General features: G+C 39.9%; 2 protein-coding genes across 2 annotated transcripts; both read left to right on the forward strand.

The window, feature by feature from the left end:
- Positions 1-724: 724 nt before the first annotated feature.
- On the forward strand, positions 725-3,520 carry LOC148873846 (uncharacterized). Its single transcript, XM_088965452.1, has one exon. It carries the CDS (start codon positions 913-915, stop codon positions 3,406-3,408), a length of 2,496 nt encoding a protein of 831 aa, XP_088821578.1. The 5' UTR covers positions 725-912; the 3' UTR covers positions 3,409-3,520.
- Positions 3,521-10,085: 6,565 nt separating this feature from the next.
- LOC148873847 (zinc finger BED domain-containing protein RICESLEEPER 2-like) lies at positions 10,086-10,791 on the forward strand. Its single transcript, XM_088946015.1, has 2 exons — positions 10,086-10,184; positions 10,303-10,791. Exons 1-2 carry the CDS (start codon positions 10,086-10,088, stop codon positions 10,789-10,791), a joined length of 588 nt encoding a protein of 195 aa, XP_088802141.1.
- Positions 10,792-21,287: the final 10,496 nt, after the last annotated feature.

The following is a 21,287-nucleotide window of genomic DNA, read 5'->3' on the forward strand; positions in this document are numbered from 1 at the left end:
TTTAGCTCGCACATTACTGACTTAAGCATCGGAGCGACCTCGCTAGGTAAGCACCCCCGGGTTCTCTGATTCTCTCTGTGAAGATCAGCCGGCTCCGCCGTCTACTGCAAGCCAAATCATCTCTAGCTAGGAGCAGCTAGATTGCGTCGCATCAGTCTTAAAAAATAAAAGTATTAAAAAGGGTAGTTTTGATATTTTCAAAAATCTAAGTTTCAAATGCAACAATAGGGCTTGTTTTTTTTGCTCTGAATCTAAGATCTAAAAATATAATAATTATGTTTAGAATTATAAGTAGAAAATATTGTTTCGAATTATAAATTTTGAAAATTATCAAATATCTATTTTAACCCTATATATAAAAATTTTTATTTGTATTTTAGGAGTATTATTGAAAAAAAGAAGTTCGTAGATTTGACTTTAAAAGATGATAGATAAGAGTTAAAAGAGAAAAGAAAACAATCCCTTTTTTCTGTGATGGTACAGTTTTCATGACACATATTTAAGTTTGGGTACTAAAGTGAAAAGTGACAAGCAAAGGTAGTAATTTGCTATTTATCTAAATAATATATATCTAACTGACGTATCAAAGAATCTTAAGCTTCACGTGGTAGCATGAGTGACGTGGCGGTGCTTTCCACTGGCCGATGGTCCCTTCTCTCCTTGTACCAAAGAGCGAGAGCCACCGTAGCATTTTTAAACGTCTGAGATCGGAGAGATCTGAATCGATCTCATCCTGTAAGTTTAAAAGAGAGAGAGAGGAAGCTCTGGTCCATCTCTGGCCCCCCCAACTCAAATTCCACAGCTTGTGCTCTCAAAGGGAGCCACGAGCCAGAGCGGAGTGGGTAAAAAGGGCATTCTCTCATTCTCAAAATTATAAAGAAACCTCCCTTCCTCCTCCCGATCCCGATCTCCATGACCAAGAAGAGATACAGGAGGCCTCGCACTCGCTCACAAGTGGAAGACCTGCAGGAGCAGCAGCAGGAGGAAGACGAGGTCCAAAACCCTAAAATGGTGGAAGACGAATCGTCCCAACCATCTGAAAGTCAAAGCCCTAATCTCATAGGGGATGGACAATCTCAATCCCCCGAAGGAGATCAGAACCCTCAAGTGATCGAAGAAGAACCGTCTCAACCATCTGAAGAAGATCAAAACCTTAAATCTGTCGAAGATGAACCAGCTCAGCCATCTGAAGTCCAAAACCCTAAATTGGTCGAAGATCATCCATCTCGGCCTTCTGAAGACCAAAATCAAGAGGTTCAAGAAATTCAAGAGATCGAAGACCCGGAAGACCAGTCCAAAGAGAAGGATCACTTTGAAGAAATAGAAGACGATGACGAGCAGCAACCACTGCATGAAGGAGAAGGAGGACAAGAAGAGGACGAAGAAGAACTAGAAGGTATGTCTATCTCTCGTACTCTTCCTCCTCCTCCTCTGGCGGAGGATATCACCGTCCCAGACGTAGTCCAAGACAACCCAACTCACCCAGCTTCTAATGTTTCCCGGAAAGCCCCGAAGAAGAAGAAATCCTTTAAGAACCGAAAGCGACCTGCTTTCGAAAAGAAGCTTCAGACGCTCAAAGAAAATCTGAAGCCCATCCCTTTTTCTCCGTGCAAAACCCTAGATTTCTCCAAACACGAGAAGCTTCTCAAGCGCCTAGGGTTATGGGACTTTGCTCACCTTGAACTGGATTGCGATATTCGAACCGATCTTCTAGCTCAGTTAATCGTGAATTACAATCCTGCACAGCGTTGCAGTTTCGTGAATGAGTCGCGGATCAAGCTGAACCGGGCTGATCTTGGTCGAGCTTTGAAGCTTCCGGGGAAAAAGGATAAGACAAACTCTGCAGAAGCTTCTGAATCCGAACCTGAAGTGTTGTCTGAAGAGTCTATTTCGTTTATAGAAGAATTCGTGTCTAATTGGTTTATTCTTCATGAGGATACCTGGATATTGCCGGATGAGATTGTGACCTGGAATCGGCTTATCAGAGAGGGGCAGCCACAGAAGGTTGATTGGGCCGGGTTGATCTGGTTTATGGTAGAGAAAGAGTTGTTGCAGGCTTCCGATTTAACCTTTTGTTATTATGCTCCACATTTGCAGTACTTGATGAAGTCTCAGAAGAAGGATCTATTTGAAGATGTTCCTATAGAGGAAATAGATCCCAAAGAGGAGGAAGAGGAAGATGCCAAGGAGGAAGTTTTTATAAAGGAGGAAGGGGAGGGAGATGCTGCTGCTGAAATGAAGATGTGTAATTTGGATGATATTCAGGGCCAAGAATCGGATAAACAAGAGATAGAATTGACTCTGGGGCAGGGCAAAATTGAAATTGAGCAGCAGGCCAGAGATGAGGATCTAATGGATTTCCAAGAATGTAAGGGAGAAGAAGAACCTGGGCAGTGGCTTTTGGATGGAAAGAACAATGACGGTGAGCATTTTTTGCAGCGTTGTAATCTAAATCAAGTTGGGGCTTCAGAGTGTCAACGTGAAAATAAAGAAGAAAAAGAGATGGAAGAAGAAGACAGGTATGGTCTTTCATCGAAAGGCCATACATTAGAGCAGTTATCTTCCACGGAACTTATTCAAGCTATGGGGACAGCAAATGTTTATAATGGTGCACCTGTTAACCTTGTTGATCACTCTTCCGGGGACCTTCTTGCACCAAGGGCTGATCCTGCCATCCATCCTGGTGGCCCATCCATCTTCGGCAATTCATGCAAGAGAGAGATTAGTCACGAGGATGATGTACATCATCACACTTTTGGTGATCACCATAAACGGATGAGGAACAATGGCCCATGGGATAACAAGTCATTTGATTTTGATACGTGTATGGAACAAGCACAGAATTTGATTCATAAAGCTAGAATGATGCATGCAGCCAGAGAGCAGGCTTACATGAATGCTAATGTAGATCAGCAATTCTTAATCACCGAGCTTGAGAATCGGCAGCGCATTATTCAGGAATTGCAGAATTCCAAGATTTATGAACGTCAAAAAGGACAACTAGAGATATATCGGCTTGAGCGTGAGCTTTATGTCATGGACAATCTACTAAATGGTTATAAGAAGGCCTTGAAGGAAACTCGCCGAGCATTTGCAGAGTATAGAGAACGCTTTCCTCAACCTGAGGAACCACTTTACAAGGATGTTGGTGGGCCAGGTGGTGATGTTCTTACCTCCACCGAATTAGAAAAGCTACGCTTGGAGCGAGAAGAAGAAGAAAAGCTTAAACGTCTAATTGCTGAGCAACAGCTCAATGAATTCCGGGTTCAGTGGTATGGTACACTGGAACAGCATCTTGAAACGGTTCAATGTCTTGATAGTAGGTTATTGGATTTGGAGAAGGAAGTGAAACTGCTTAAAGAAAAGCTAGTAAAGCGTAAGAGTGTACTTGAGTGTTCCGTTGGATGATTGTCAATCAATTAATTGACTCTAAATATTCCATTTTGACATTATTGACATGTAAGTGATTAGAAAATACAGTTATGTATTGTACTGGTTAATTAAGGTTCGTTTTCCTTTATGTTTTGATGGCAAGTTGCTCATTACAAAATACAAACTTATGCAAGTAATGGTACTAATTTATCAATGAATCAGATCTGCTTGCTTTTGAGAACAGTTTTTCTTCCCCTGCTTTTCTTTCAATGGCTATTAAGAGTGAATGTTCTTTAGGCTCAGTTTGGAAAGGATGCAAATGCAAGTGTGAACAATGCAATTACAAGGTTTAGAAATATTACACACAAGGTTTTATACTGTACATATTTATATTTGTACTCTTCCCAAACTGAGCCTTAGTTCCATCAGAGGTGCTAGCTTCCGAAGTTGGATTTACTAGGTTCTATACTGAGACAAACTCTGTTCTTTAGTTTCATCAGACAAACTCTGTTCTTAAAGAGCTTATGCTGAAAGCTAATAAATAAGCTCTTGATATACACGGCACCTTGTCTCTCCCTCGTTTGCATTTATAAGCAACTTCTGTTTATTTGCCGGTAGTAAGGCTGTCAACACGATCCTAAGTTCAGCATGTTTCACTTGATTGTTTTTCTTTAAAATTTTAATTTAACCAAAATTATCTGCATATTTTAAATAAATCCGAACAAGGGAAATCTTTTGCCTTTTGCGAAAAGGCCGAAAGTAAACCTGAAAAATGTGATTGCTCTACATTTACTTATTTGCATTATTTTGTTGTTGAATGCTGACACTGATCCATTTTTCTTGGAACAAAAATTACGCAAGTCCTGTCTATGCCTGAACTTCAATGGATGTCATGTATATTTGCTTTGTTCTTGTTAATGTTCAGAGAGTAATGCAAAAGAAGAGTTTTTTATCACTTAATGTTTTCTGGTTCAAGTTAATCATTCATTTCACCTAGGAATCAATTGTGGATGACATATTGTCCTAAGGTGGCTCAAAGGGGACTTAACATGAACAGAAACATGATCCCTCTACGCGGCAAGTATGGCAGCCTCGTTAGACTGTCGATATGAGGGTTAGTGTTGTAAGTTGTAACCACCCCACTGGTTACCATGTATAACACCAAACATTTGTAGGGTTCTTGCAGGAAGAAACGTTGGATATAAGTGCCATTGAATGGAATTGTGTATCCGGAACAGCAAGTCGGGTGATTTGAGTTTACTCTTGGACATGCTTATTTTCTATGTTAGAAATTGGCATGGGATACGTCATATGATACATATTCACATGATAAAAAATAATCATGCCTGGAGGGTAAATAACGCAAGCGAAGTTTATTTTAGAATGTTGATCAAGATGCATATATATATATATATATAAGCAAAATTGCCTAGTCCAGCCTCAATTCATGTTTTATACTTCTTTACCCACCTTTCTCATTAGGTCACGTGGCAAGACAAGAAAGGCAGGTGAGAGGCCATGTTTGGCAGTGTTATTTTAAAAATAAGGTCTTATTTTTTAAATCCAAAATTCTAGTTTTTTTTTGAAAGTGCTTATACAATAAGCATTTATTCAACATTTTTCCTTTAAAATTATCCCTAATTAAATTTTAAAATATCACTTATGCTTCCTCTCCAATCGTTAGCGAAAATTCACCTTGGCCGAATCAAATTCTACAGTTGTGTTATCCCAGTTGATCCTCTAACAGCTACAATCTTCTATGGGCTTCACGGTGTTGTGAGCCTTGTGAGGAGAGAGAGAGAGAGAGAGAGAGGCCTTGGGTCCTCTGGCTAGGTTAGGTCAGGCCAGTCCAGACTGAACTTTGGGTCGGAATTCTTAACGAGCCCAGGCCAGAGAGAGAGAGAGAGAGATCATAATCATACCTATGACTTGTTCGTCTCGGCAAAGCTGTATTACCAAGGTTGTCTTGCCACATCCACCAGGAGCACAAACACCAAGCACCTTCACACCATCTCGAAACAACTCCGACTTCAATTCTTCGAGAGGCTCCTCCAACCCAACAACAGTATCTGGGAGTCCGTGGGAACCGCGCATGACGTGGTGGTGGAGTTGGCAATTAGACTGTGTAGGAGCTGATTCCTTTTGCTCTCGATCCAGTCATTCGTCTGCCTGTTCAATTCGAAAAATCGGCTTATAGATTCATTTAATTCAAGCAACCTCTTTGCATACTTGTACCTCCTCCACAAGTTCCAGCAGCGGATGCTTTGGCCTTTCTGGGTTATCCTTTGTCCGTTCTCATAGTGTGCCGTCAATGTACCTGTATCCTCCGCCGGACCATCCCCCAATTCTTCATCCAATTGTTTTGACTGTTCTATCACTGGACCTAAGTTTTCAAGCCTAGACGTACTGAAGTTCTCTCTGAGTCGTTTTGAAGTTGATGCCTTTCTTTATTTCTTCTTTGGCTTCCTCTAAGCAACATAGCTGTGCTACAGACCCTAACAAATTCCATCCAAACCTCTCAGCCATCTGAAAACCCAAGTCGGAAGCCAGCAAATGTCTCTCTTCAGCAAATGTCTCAGCACGCGTTTCTTTTGAGCGTTAATTTTCTGACCATTTATTACTCTTAGTTGACCTTATAATTAATTAATTTTCTGACCTTTCCAAGCGTGTGCGACAGATTTTTGTTTTTTGTTTTCTTAATAAAACAATGAATAACATACATATATTTGATGTTTAAGTGGTTTGATAGATAACTACTTATTGTAACAATTAAAAATGTTGTTTGGTGACCTATTTGTCAAATCACTTGTTATTGGGGTGGGGATATTTGGTGATATACTTTTTTCACAAGTGGTTATTTTAACATAAATGACAATTTTAGCCCCTATTTCATTCACACATAATCCTTTTATTAGAACTCCAAAAGCTTAGTTGCCTCTTTAGTAGGAGGTGAGTAGTCAAAAAGGAACTAAGTTGTAAAGGTTAAACAAGAGGGCCCCATAACACATCACCTGTGTGCCTGTACTTAATACATCAATACAATATAAAGTGCCTCTTTATTAATTTGTGTGCTACCATGTTGCCTTGTGTTATTTTGTCTCATAAGCTTACTCGAAGGTGTCGCACGAGAACTCAATGATTAGTCCCATGACAGTTGGTATCAGAGCAAGAACTCCTAAACACATTGGACCATATTGATCGACCCTCATCTAACACAAACACAATGAAGAGCAACTAAGATATCGCCAATGAGATATCGCTCAGGCTTTCCCAATCCCATGACACCGACATGGCACTGAACGATGAACCCCTCAAAGACCAATCCCCAAAGGGCATAACCACTAAAAGAAGCAAGTGGAATAAGTTAATAAATTAACTAGCAAGCATTGACATAAGTGTCCTATGTTGTGAGGCAACCATGGGTGAAATCCGGAATCAAATGGAAGAACTTCACCAAATCAACATGGAGACAATTGAAAATTCCATGGTGGAACAAGAGGGCCATTTGGATAGTACCCCCAGGGAGATCCATGGCACCTTGCCTTTAAGGCATGTTGGATAAATTTCAGGCTCAACTGGAGGAGATGAGGAAAAAGATAACTCTCCTAAAAGGGCAATGGCTAACTCTACTCACACCTCGTCTACCCCAACAACTATGCACATTAAGATACGCCAGTCGACACTATACTCAGGTACTCAAGATTCCTAGAAGCTTGACAACTTGTGGCAACTAGATCAATATTTCTTTGCCACTGGCGTCGAGGATGGCAAAAATCAGGTACGTACGACTGCCATGTATTTAATTGATATTGCAATGTTATGGTGGTGTAGGTGTTGTCAAGACATTGAGTGTGGCTCATACACCCTTAACACCTGAGTTGACTTCAAGCGTGAGATTAAACGATAGTTCTACCCTAAAAATGTGGAGTACCTAGCGTATAAAAGAAAGAAGAACTTTAGACATTAGGACTTGTTGCATGACTATGTCAAAGAATTTTCAGCCTTGATGCTTGAAATCTTTGACATGTATTACAATGATCTTTTGTTAAACTTCATGGATGAGACGGTCTCAAGCCTTGGGATGAGCTTGAGCTTCAATAGTGTGGGGTAAAGGACCTTGCAACAACTATGGACGTTGCCAAGCAACTAGTTAATCTAAGGACACCTAATGAGGAAGACCACAATCCAACCAACCCATGTACCATGAGCTTGATTGGAGCTTGATTGGGGGAGATCAACAGTCGACTGCCACTTGGGAGAAACAAGTACACCCCAACAAGCCCAACAATCACTGACAAGTAAGGAAGCATAAGGAGTCCAAAAATCTTGAAATTACAAGTTCACCAGGAGACCCACAACTCATCACTCACCTTGTTTCAATTTCAATGACATGCATTGGACTAGTAACTACTCCACAAAGAAGAAAATCAATTCCTTCATTGCCAAGCTTAGTGATGATGAAAAGAGTGATGAGGAGAAACCCAGATGCATGCCAAGGGTGGGTTCCCTACAATTAGGGGTGTCAATTGACCGGTTTCGGGTTGGACACCGTCCAAATTGGAAGTGATATGGATGGACTAGATGGTCCTAAAAATGATATGGACACGGACAAGTCCAACATGAATAGTCCATATATAATACATACCGAATATGGACAAGACCTAGCGCTCTACACCAGCATGCTTCCACCGCTCCCTCTAGCAATCGAACGTAGAAGAAGGTTTCTCTCCGGCGGTGGTATTCCTCAAACTCTGACAGTCTTCTGGTGGTGGTTTCTCTCCAGTTGTGGTGTTTCTCTCCTGCGATGGTATCTCTCCAGTTCTTTTCTCTCGTCTCTCTCTAGCAAATAGCGATGGTGGCCATCATTCCATCATTCTAGTGTTATCCGATGACCAACAACACTCCCCAGTCTCTCCTATGGTTATCTATCTCATCTCTTTCTCTCTCTTTATCCAGCGGTAGACTCCTTGCTCATTCATGTATTTCCTCTCTCCTCTATCATTCCAATCTCTCCTTTGTCATTCCAAAAATTTTAGTTTTGTATTGTTTTTGGTTTAAAAGTAAGACTATAATATAAGAAATAGTTATTGATCTGTTTTTGGTTTTGGGTTTAGGAACTCTCCACTTGAGTCCCCCCAAATTTTTTGAGATAAAATAAGAAATAGTTATTTTTCGACAATGGAATTTCTAAGTGTAAATGGATGCTTCCTGAGCCATACTTTTGGTATTTGATTATACAAGCATTAAGTGTTTTTGAGTATTAAGTATTTTTTTTTGTTGATCTTATCACATTTTGCATATCTAGACACAGTAGTTATTTTTATTATTTTAAGGTGTTAGCAGTAGCTGGAAGTCTGGAACCAGGCCTGTCATTTCATTCCGATCGTTTTGCATCTAATTCTTTTTTAGTTTCATCGATTAATTCAGTGGAACCAGGCATGCCATTATGGGGTCCTGCATGTATTGAAGAGGTTTAGAGCATATTTCATGAATTTTTTACCATCCTCCCTATTTTGTTTGTTTTGTTTAATCTCTTTGAAACTCATTGGAAATAGATGAACTTATTTACTATTTATTGCTTATTAGTGATAAAGTCATAAGTGCTATCATATGAATCTCAATAGACTTTCTTGTTGCTCATGTTAGTGTGAAAATTAATTTATCTTTTTCTTAATGCAATAAGGTTGGATGAACCAAGTGCTGAAAATGCAAATGTGCCTGAAAACCCCAGTGAATCATCTATGGCATCTAGCTCTACTGGAAAGGGGGTTAGGTCCAAAGCATGCGAGCATTTTAAGAAAATAAAATTGGATTCTGGGGAGTAGAGAGCTATTTGTAAACATTGTGGAAAACAGTATATAGGTGGAAGTTCTAAAGGAAAGAGCCACCTTTAAGGACATGTACCAAAATGTCCTAAATTAAAACAAATGGACTCAAGTGAACAAGAAGTTGTAGAAAACTTCAAATTTGACCAAGATCGGAGCCGAATGGACTTAGTAAAGATGATAATAAAGCATGGGCATCCTTTTAGTATAGTTGAAGAAGAGTTTTTTCAGATATTTTTCAATAATCTTCAACCATTATTTAGGCTTGTTTCTCAAAATATAATAAAGAATGATGTCATGAAGATTTACTTGGATGAAAAGGAGAAGTTGTACAAATACTTTAATGATTTGGATTGTAGGATTAGCTTAACCACCACCGATATGTGGACTTCGAAACAAAATTTGGGGTATTGTTGTTTAACAACACACTTTATAGATGATGGATGGGAGTTGAAAAAGAAAATTATTGCATTTGTGGCGGTTGAATGTCCCCATGATGGAAACACTTTGTATGAAGTTGTTATGGAGAGGTTGTTAAATTGGAACATTGATAAAAAAATATGTTCTATAATAGTTGACAATGCCTCTAACAATGATGTTATGGTTAGGGAGCTCAGGAATTGGCTTTGAGTTAAGGGGCTCCCATTGCATTGTGATCTATTTCATGTGAGATGTGCTGCTCACAGCTTGAACCTTATTGTGCAAGATGGGTTGAGAGAAATATCACCATTGTTACATAAGATTCGAGAAAGTGCTAAATATGTAAGGCTGACATCCTATAAGAAGCAAAAATTTGACAATGCAAGAAGCCAAACAAAAGTACAACATAAGAAATGGGTAGTTTTTGATTGTCTAACGTGATGGAACTCCACATATGACATGTTGGACATGACTTTAGAGTTGAAGGAAGCATTTTGTCGACTAGCTGAGCTTGATCATGACTACACGACTCTACCATCTGATGAGGAATGGGAAATGGGGACAATAGTACGGGATTGTTTGCAACTTTTTTACATCTGCACAAAAAATTTCTCAAGTACTACTTCTCCAACCTAAACATGTATTTTTTCTCAATATTTGCACAATTAAGCTTTTGTTGCTTCAGTGGCTAGATAGTGAATATGAATGTGTTTGTTCAATGGCAAATAGAATGAAACAAAAATTTGATAAAGATTGGGATGAATGTTCTTTGGTGCTTGCGATTGCCATTGTTCTTGATCTTAGGTTTAAGATGGAAATTGTTACATATTACTATAATCTCATTTATGGAGAGACTGTTGAGAGGCATGTTACAAGAGTTGGAGAGGCACTAAATGTACTATATTTAGAGTATGCAGATTTTGATATAGAGGATCGGTCACTTGTAGACTCTAGTGTTGCATCTCAGCCATTGAAGATTCATGTTGTAGATTTTTTGAGAGGTTTTGATCGGTGGTTGACTGAAGAGCATCTAGAATGTTATCTAGGGACTCAAGAGTCAGAGTTGGATCTTTATTTTGAAGAAAAACTATTTCCTAGAGGTGAAGAGCTTGATATTTTGAGATTCTGGCGAGTTGATGGTCTCAAGTTTCCAAAACTCTCTAGATTGGCATGAGATATTTTGGCAATTTTGTACTTCATTACTTCCAGAGACTGTGGAGGCTTTGGTTTGTGGGCAAGATTGGTTAGAAGCTCCAATTACAAAAAGTAAGTTAAAAATTGGATCTTAAAGAATTGTTATATTTCCTATATGTTTCTATTTATTTATATGTTTTTTTTTTCTAATATGTGTTTTTGGTTGTGTATTATTATTTTTAGAATTAGATCTTGAAGCAGCCACTACCTCTCCTATATGTGTGGCTTCTACAACTGACACTAACTGAACATGTAAGTTATGGCAAATGGTCTATAATTAAATTATCGATTTGCAAAATGTTTGTCTTTATGTAATTTAACTAAGCAAACGTTTTTGTTTCAGGATATTGGAGCATATGCCATGCATCTAGTTTAGACATTTTTGTTTCATAGGTATTTTTTTCTTATATTTTTTTATAAAATATTTGCTTATAAAATTTGGATTTGATTGGACCTACTCCATTTATAATGATTTATATTGATAGAAGATAAGTTTGGGGTTGTCAATGGACCATCTGACCATGTTTGGGTTGGAGTGTTGGACACAATCTGAATTGAATTAAAACCAATTTGAACATGTTGAACAGTCCGGTAAGATAGTGGATTGGACCAGTCCAATCCGGTCCAGATTGAATAGTCCAATAAGACAGTGGATTGGACCAGTCCAATCCAATCCAGATTGATCAATCTAGTAAGACAGTGGATTGGACTAGTCCAATCCAGTCCAGATTGACCAGTCCAGTAAGACAGTGGATTGGACCAGTCTAATCCAGTTCAGGTTGAACTGTCCAATAAGACAGTGGATTAGACCAGTCCAATCCAGTCCAAGTTGAACAGTCCAATAAGGCAGTGGATTAGAGCAGTCCAATCCAGTCCAAGTTGAACATGTTGAACAACCCAGTAAGAAAGTGGATTGGAACAGTCCAATCCGGTCCAGGATGATCAGTCCAATAAGACAATGGATTGGACCAATCCAATCCGGTCCAGGTTGATCAGTCCAATAAGTTGTTGTGTCTCTCTTTTGCTTCTTAACTTTGTAGGTTAAGACTACCAGTTTCAAGTGAAGGGATAGGATATCCATCACATGGACGCCCAAAGATTGCGGAATAAGGGGGCGAATTTCAAAAATTTTTCTCTCCCTTCAACTGTTCCCTATTTAGAAAATCATATTTTCAATGATCATTTTTTAACCATAAACTGAACCAGATCTGAACCAAAAGGAGTAGGGAGAGATAATACCTGATACAGAGAAGCAGTATCTCCCAATGGAGGTGTTTACACCCAAGGAAGGATCCAAAATCTGCTCCCACTGAAGATGGCGTAGTGCAGGGTGGAGCAGAATCAACAGTGTTCTTCCAAAAGTACTTGACCATTCGCAAGAATCAACTGGACGGCTTATGAATACAACTCCCACCAATCTTTTCTTTAAAAGATTGGTATCAAGATCAAATCTTGATTTCTCCCAAGAACTAGAGATCGAACTGTTGGAGGCGGCGGCTGCAGGAAAGAGGCAGCAAGAGAGTATTTGCAGGGTGCAGAATTCTCTCTTCTAGTAATCTCAGCTCTAAAGACAAGGATCTGTGGATTGCATGCATGTCTAAAGGCCGCCGCCCCCTCCTCCTTTTATAATCTCAAAGGGACCAGCTCCTAATCCCATTAGGAGTTGCTAACCCAAATCATATTTGGATTAGAAGTCCCTTTAAGTGATAAGGGATAACCCTTATCTTATTTGCAGATTAGATCAGCCATCTCCTAATCTAATTAGGAGGCTTCCAGATTTAAATCTTATTTAGATCTTGGACTCTCTAAGTGGATAGGGTCTGGGCCCAATCCTATCAGCTGATCCATCTCAGAATTCGCCCCTTAAATGACTAATCAAATTAGCCCAGTTCGAAATGGGCTTAAGGCCCATTTAAGGTTATGTATTCATTTAGCCTTCCAAACTGCTGCCTAGTTGGGCTTCCTTGTATGGCGTGGGACCCTAACATTGATCTACACATCAGCCACATGGGTTCGACCCAGCCTTTGTTACTAGGCCTGGCCGAATACACTATTATTGATAGTGCACCCCTTGAAAACCATCTCATGGTCTCTATGGGCCCAACTCTTACCCTAAGTGGTCCTTGGGCCAAGCCACCTTGTAACACCCAGGGACTGTGGGCAGATGCAAGATTAGCCCATCATGTATTATCCTCAATGGTCTTACACTTAACCTCTCAGCCCATAATGATCATACACTGCTCGACAAGAGATGACCTCTCCCTCGGCTGCAAGGAACAATGTTGCACTTTCTGCTTATATGGATCCTATGAATTAAAACCTTTTGCAAACCTTTTAGAAACCATAATATATATACTTTTATATCTCATATAAAATATATTTTGCAAAAACAAATCTCAACGATTGAAATCGGCTACCGGCAGTCTTGGTTTCCATTAGTGAGAGTGCATCCCCGATTATTACCTTTGTCCGACAAAGGAGCAGATCCTGTCACTATGATCACCCACTCAGATGAATTCTCAGACTATCCCAACATACCCAGGTTTTGACCCTCGCTAAGGATCTCATTGATTGGTACATCAAAGATAGCCTAATCCGACACCTAGTGCAGTATCATAATCGAGTCTAGGGGTCAGGTGTAACTTTCCAGTTTTGCCCATCAATCTCCAAGGTCCAGGGCAATACTGGAAATCTGGTACAGTTCAAATATTCAATTAATCCTACACTATATGTGCCTAGGGTCTCACCCCGGCAGCTGAGACAAGCCACCTCAACCGACCTAGTGGCACCACAGTGTCAGCCTTGTTATGATAGGTCTCCCCAGACCAACCCACTGGCTGTGAACATTTTAAACTAACACGAGTCTCATTAAGTGTCCAGTTTAAGGGTATTAGACAGAAACATACCAAGGGAACATGAATCAAATATGCACTTTTATTCATTTACAATAAACCCATAAAGTACTTCATTTTGATTGAAGCTAAGGGCATGCAAAACTGTCTAACATCAAGCTCAAGGACCTTTCTGTTTCCTGTGGATTGTTGCCCATTGGTACCATTACTTCCCCATCCTTTACCATAGCAACAATTGCTTCGTTTAATGAAGTTTATCAGGACACCAACCTACTACAACCACTGTTAGACCTTAATCCATTAGAACAATGCACCAAGTTCGATGACCAAGAAACCAGTTTCTCCAAATTTCCTTCAAGCGTTCATTTGATGCTAGTTCGACCATATGAATCACTTGATGCAGAGCCTAGTGCCACCATCAGAACAAACCCCACTGTCCAAAATGCTTCACCTGATCTAGAGCTCACACTTTCTGTGCAGAGGCCACTAGATCAGGGTAAATCGTCCTTAGGTCCCCTTTTAATCGAACCCATTAGTGTGATCTAGCTCCAGCTAGTAGAATGCCAGAATCCATGAGTGAATAGTTGCCATTATCAGTGTTTTTCCTTTTTGAGCTGAAACAGAGGGTGGAACAGGTGATCAATTGAAGGTGGACATTTTTAATGTCTTTTGCACTCAACGACATTGTTATTATTGTACTCTCAGAATGTTCCAAAAGAAAATAGTCTTGTTATCTAAATAAGCACTGTGTCGATGACACTTTAATGGGAGTAGCTAGATCTTATCAAGGAAAGAGAGTTCCTCTATATATGGGTAATTAAATTGATTTACATGTCATGAGAACCAACAATTTGATGCAGTCATGATGTTTTGTGCTCCATTCACGTTTCTGTTCATTGACTGAAACATCAATCAAAAGAAAAAAAACAGATGTCAGAGATGTAAAACTTTAGCAACTACCACCACAAGAAATCTCAATACCTAACTGCTTTTTTGTCTTCCCCACTTTAGCTTCAATTTGGAGCTTAAAGAATAGTAGATTCAATTCCTTTAAAGTGCTAGTTGCATCAATAAATTTGTCCATGGAAAATTAGGACCAGGAAATATTTTCATCTTATGCTTTTTCTGTTCTTTCATTCAGTCAATCCATCCGAGTTGAACATGCCAACTTGCTCAGTTGCAAAAGTATCCTAAATACATGGATTTGAAAATACTATGCCCTGAAATTTATCCAAACATAACCTTAATTTTTTATATACAAAAGTTCTGATCAAGGCAGTATTATTGCCAAATTGTCTTTGACTTCATGCTTGTTTCAGGTATTTTTCTTTTCTACTTTGTTGTTTACAGTCTTATACATCTCTATCAAACTCTTAAAACTGCAGCAAATACTCGGAATGCTTGGACTACAAAAGAGCCATTTGTCCAAGCTTTCAGGTTACGTCTGGAGTCTAAACCTTAACCAGATTCCATATGTATTTGGTTATTGCTCAAGCTGCTGTAAAAGAAATTTGCTACTTGGTCAGAAATCCACCAAACTTGTCAAAGAAAGTTTCTGACATATATTGGAAGGAAACCAACTTCAAACAAATTTTGTTATGAGCAAATGAAACAAAAGCTAGAATGCAGTAATAAATCGAAACAAAACACGAGGATTTATGTTTTTCAACCTCAGAGTTGTAGATTATTTTATTGGGATACCTGATGAAATCTGTATCCTCTCAATGGAATCAATAAATATTTCAGTTGCAGGTATCTAATTGTAATGATGCTAAGGGAACATTTGTAGATGGAAATCATCATTCTTTGATTGGTTCCAAATGTCTGTACAATAAACATTTATTAAGGAGTTGAGGATGATACCTCATAACCCCACCATGTGAGTTGCATGTCATGTGGGAAATTGTGGCCTTGTGGGTCCACCATCCACACAACATTTGATATGGGCACACATTCCCTCATTACACCACTGCTCATTTTGCTGGACCAATTAAACAGTGTATTTATTTATCCTATTTATAAAATGCATTGTAATGTATTATTAGTAGGTTAGTTTGCCTTTGGGTTCTCCCTTTCAATTTATGTTTTTATTGACTTGTAATCTGTCACATTGTCAGAATATTGTAGCAACCATCATGCCAGAAGATTATCAACACAAAAAGGTATTTCTATGCAACCCCCACTTCTTGACTATTAAATTATTTATTGAATTCGATTTTTCCTAGCCCTTCATTCAGAATTGTTGCAGCATGGAAGCAATAACCGGGCTGGCTACGCAAGCACCGGGTGAACCAAGCTTCTAGCGAAGCAAGAAAGAAAGAAAAATCTCTAAGAGAGAGAAAAGGTGGCAAAAATTGAAGAGTAAATCTGAAGTGTGTATTAACTGAAAAATAACAGTATTTATAATACATCTGGAAATTGTAAAAGAACTAGGAAAGAACAACTAGGATAGATCCAAACATCTAATCTGCTAGGATCAAACTTTTCTTGGCTTGATCTCCACCGTCCGATCTCCCTTGATGCATGAATCTTGGGAACCTTGGATTATCTTGAATTCTTGGAAATCTTGATGGGTCTTGAATTCTTGAATTCTTGATGGATCTTGAATTCTTGAATTATCCTTGGATTCTTGAATTATCCTTTCTTGAATTATCTTCACTTGAATGATCCTTATCCTTATCCTTATCCTATGGGCTGCCGCCCTTATGGTGAGATGGGCCTTGGGATGGGCCTCCATCATTCTCCCCCACTTGGAAAGAACTCGGCCCCGAGTCATGACTAGGATAGGCAAGTGTCATCTCTGGCAGGTAGCGATGAAAGTCTACAACATTAAAGGTCTTAGAGATACCCATATGATCTGGTTGGTCCACGACATAGGCATTGTCATTGATTTTCTTCATGATCTTGTATGGACCGTACTTCCGAGGCTGCAATTTGTTGTATTTTCCCACGGGAATCCTTTCCTTCTGCAAGAATACCATAACTTCGTCACCGACGTCAAATACTTGGGGCCGACGATGCTTGTCGGCTGCCAACTTGTACTTGGCGTTGGTTTGCTCTAGTTTCTACTTCACGACTTCTTGGACGGATTGGATCTGGTTAGCCATCTGCTGTGCGGAGGCACTGACACCGAGTACTCTGGGTAGTTTTACTAGGTCCAGTGCATGATTTGGAACATTCATGTAGACAATGGAGAATGGAGATCTACCTGTAGAACTGTGTACTGCATTATTATAGGCGAACTCAGCCTGTGCAATGGCGAAATCCCATTGTTTTGGCCTCTTCCGACATATGCTGCAAATCAAATTACCAAGGGTCCAGTTTACCACCTCTGTCTGTCCGTCTGTTTGTGGATGGGCCGTGCTGCTGAAATTTAGTGATGAGTCAAATAACCTCCACAGGGTCATCCAAAAGTGACTTAAGAACCTTGTGTCTCGATATGATTTAATAGTCTTAGGTGCCCCATGTAGACAGACAATTTCCCTGAAAAATAGTTTGGCTGTCACTGATGCATCTACTGTTTTCTTGCAAGGGAGGAAGTGAGCCATTTTAGAGAACCTGTCCACCACTACGAAGAAGGAGTCCATGTTCCTTTGGATCTTTGGCAGGCCTAGCACAAAATCCATGGACAGGTCTTCCCAAATAGTAGTAGGAACGGGTAGGGGCAAGTAGAGACCAGTATTTTGGGTTTGTCCCTTAGCCGTCTGACAAATATAACATCTACTCACAATGGTGGACACATCCCTTCTTAATTTCGGCCAGTAATAACGCCCCTTAACTGCTTCAATTGTCTTATCCCTTCCCAGGTGTCGTGCTAATCCTCCCCCATGCAGATCCTTGATGATCTTTTCACGGAGGGAGGTGCAAGGGATGCACAACTGTTTCCCTTTCATAAGGAATCCATCATAAATGTAGAAATCATCTGCTGGCTATCGATTCACACATTTCTCCCACACTTGTTGGAAGTCCTCATCCTGGGCGTATAAGTCTTTTAGGCATTCAAAACCCACAATCTCAATATTGAGGGTCTTGATGAGGGCGACTCTTCCGCTAAGGGCATCAACCACTTTATTTTGTTGTCCCGCCTTGTACACAATTTTGTATGGGAACATGTCAAGGAAAGCAGACCATCTAGCATGAAAATCATTCCTTAATTGTTTTTGCCCCCTGAGATATTTTAGGGCCTGGTGGTCAGTGTAAAGAACAAATTCCTTTGCAATTAAATAGTGTTCCCATGTTTTCAAGGTTCTTACCATGGCATAGAACTCTTTGTTATAAGTGGACCACTTTCTCCTGGCTTCACATAATTTTTCACTGAAAAAAGCAATGGGTTTCTTTTCTTGGGACAATACAGCCTCTATGCCAATTCCACTGGCATCACATTCAACTTCAAATAATTTATCAAAATTTGGCAAGGCAAGGATAGGAGCAATACATAATTTTTCTTTTATGAGGGAAAAACTTTGCTCTTGTTCTTCTCCCCATTGAAATTTCCCCTTTTTCAAACATTCAGTGATGGGAGCTACAATGCTACTAAAATGCTTAATGAATCGCCTGTAGAAAGTTGCTAACCCATGGAAGCGTCTTACATCTGTGACATTTGATGGGGTTGGCCACTCCCTAATGGCTTTCACTTTTCTTCATCTACTTTAATTCCTTCCTTGCTCATAATGAATCCCAGGAATAATAAATTATCACTCATAAAAGTGCATTTATTCAAATTAGCATATAATTTATTTTCCCTCAATGCTTTTAGGACCTCCCTAATATGTCCCATGTGCTCAGTGATAGATTTGCTATAAATTAAAATGTCATCAAAATATACCACAACAAATTTACTAGTAAAGGGACACAGTACCTGGTTCATCAGCCTCATTAATGTGCTGGGTGTGTTGGTTAGTCCAAAGGGCATGACTAACCATTCGAACAAGCCATCTCTAGTCTTGAAGGTTGTTTTCCACTCATCTCCGGGACGAATCTTGATCTGATGGTATCCACTCTTGAAATTGATTTTTGAGAAAACTACAGTCCCATTAAGCTGATCTAGCATGTCGTCCAGCTTAGGAATTGGGAATTTGTAGCCAATAGTAATTTTGTTGATAGCCCTGCTGTCGACACACATTCTCCAACTGCCATCCTTCTTGGGTGTTAGCAAAGCTGGTACTGCTTAAGGGCTCGTACTGACTTGAATGTGTCCCTTCTTCAACAATTCTTCTACCTTCTCCCGTAAAATTTCATTCTCCTTGGGAAATGTGGGAGGTTAGGTAGACTAGCACCTGGAACAAAGTCAATATGTTGTACATCTCTCATGGGAGGGAGTTCATTTGGTAATTCATTTGGAACTACATCATGGAATTTATCAAGTAGTCCCTGCACTTCCACTGGATTTTTATTTTCCTCCAGGGTCTCATTCATATTTTCTCCCTTTATTATTAACAAATGTACTTCATGGGTATCCTTACATTCTTTTATAAATTTGGCATGATATGGGTAATAGTAAGAAAAATTTTCTCATTCGCTTTTGGGGCCTTAGGAATATTCTTTTTAGCCATGGGTAACAAGGTGTAGCGTATACCTTCATTTTCAAGTTGGTAGGTATTCTTCCTACCCATGTGCCTTGCATCTATATTAAATTGCCAAGGCCTACCCAACAAAATATGGCAAGCATCCATGTCTACAATATTACAATATACTTCATCATTGTACTTACCAATAGAAAAAGGTACCTTGCAGCGTTCCTCCACTCGTACGCCGCCGCCTTCCTTAATCCACCCAATTGTGTATGGGTTTGGATGTTTTTTAGGAAGTAATTGTAACTTTTGTATGACATCCCTGCAAATAATATTTTCTTGACTTCCACTATCAATAATTAAATCAAATAATTTTTTTGGGACAACATTAATTTTCTTACAATACAAGTATACTCTTCATGTTCGTATGGACCCTCTTCATCTTCTCCATCAGGTCCACAGTATACTTCCTCCTCCACATCTTCTTCCTCCTCCCTTTCTACCATATTAACTGCCTTCCTCCTGGGACAATCACTGGACCTATGTCCAACCTCATTACATTTAAAGCATTTAATAGGAGCAGGCTTTGCATAGGGATTGCTGGGTTAAGGAGGGTTGGAAGGGTTACCTCGAGTATGTCCTCCTGTAATAACCTTACTGGCGTTAGCTATACTTGCCGGGTGAGAAGGTTGTACTGCCGGGACTGACTTGTTCCTGTTGACAGTTGCTGGTCTGTTGTCGCTCCCCTTGTACCGGCGATAATTATCACTACGTGCCTTTTCTTGGAACATCAACTCTGCTTTCAAGGCTAGGTTCCTTGCTTCTTGCACACTAACAACCATATGTACACCAATTTTATCTCTGATAGATGGTCTCAAACCACTCAGATAACGGGCTGCCTACAGGTTATCACTTTCAGATAATTGATTTCTTTCAGCTAATCTCAAAAATTCATATGCATATTCATTAACACTACGGGAGCCTTGCGCACATCGTTTGTAAGATTCAAACATGTACTGTTCATAATTTGGGGGTAAAAATCTACCTCTTATAAGCTATTTCATGCACCTCCAGGTTCAAATAGGACCCCTTTTTTCTCTGATCTGGGTATCTCTCATGTGTTCCCACCAAACAGATGTGCCTCCCTTTAATCAAAAAGCTACCAATTTTACCCTTCGTTCCTCTGGTATCTCCATGTACTCAAAGAAACGATCGACTTCTGTGATCCAATCTAGAAGTCCCTCTATGCCAAGATCTCCACTAAAAGTAGGAATATCCACTTTGAGTTTAAATTCATCATTATTCCTATGGGGATTGAAATTACTTTGGTTGTGCCAATTTCTGTCGTTTCTGTCGTTGCCGGGAAGAACTGGAGCACCATCGAATTCTAAGTATTCATCACTGTCGTCGTCAAGAACTGGGCGTCAGAACGCAGCGTTGACGGGTTGCCTGTCGTGGTCGTCTCCTTCGATGGGATGTGAATTTTCCCGGTTCCGTGGAACAACCTCCCGTAACAAGGTTCGCAGTTGTTCAGCCATCTCTGCCAACTGTTGTTCGATGTTACGTGTGGTCGTGCGCTACTCTTCGATTTCTCTCCAAACAGTTGGGAACCCCTGATCTCCGTCACGGGGTGGGTTGCGACTGCTACCATCTGGGTTGGCCATCTGACTGGGCGAATTCCCTGCTCTGATACCACCTGACGCAGCGTGGAAGCAATAACTGGGCTGGCTACGCAAGCATCGGGCGAACCAAGCTTCTAGCGAAGCAAGAAAGAAAGAAAAATCTCTAGGAGAGAGAAAAGGTGGCAAAAATTGAAGAGTAAATCTGAAGTGTGTATTAACTGGAAGATAGCAATACTTATAATACATCTGGAAATTGTAAAAGAACTAGGACAGAACAACTAGGATAGATCCAAACATCTAATCTGCTAGGATTGAACTCTTCTTGGCTTTATCTCCACCGTTCGATCTCCCTTGATGCATGAATCTTGGGAACCTTGGATTATCTTGAATTCTTGGAAATCTTGATGGGCTTGAATTCTTGAATTATCCTTTCTTGAATTATAATCCCATTATTGCTGTTATAGTGGAAACTTTCTTGCGTTAGTGCCTTGT

The sequence above is a fragment of the Nelumbo lutea genome, chromosome 1 (genome assembly GCF_056320005.1).
Source record: "Nelumbo lutea isolate HS-2025 chromosome 1, American lotus-T2T, whole genome shotgun sequence".
Taxonomy (NCBI): Eukaryota; Viridiplantae; Streptophyta; class Magnoliopsida; order Proteales; family Nelumbonaceae; genus Nelumbo; species Nelumbo lutea.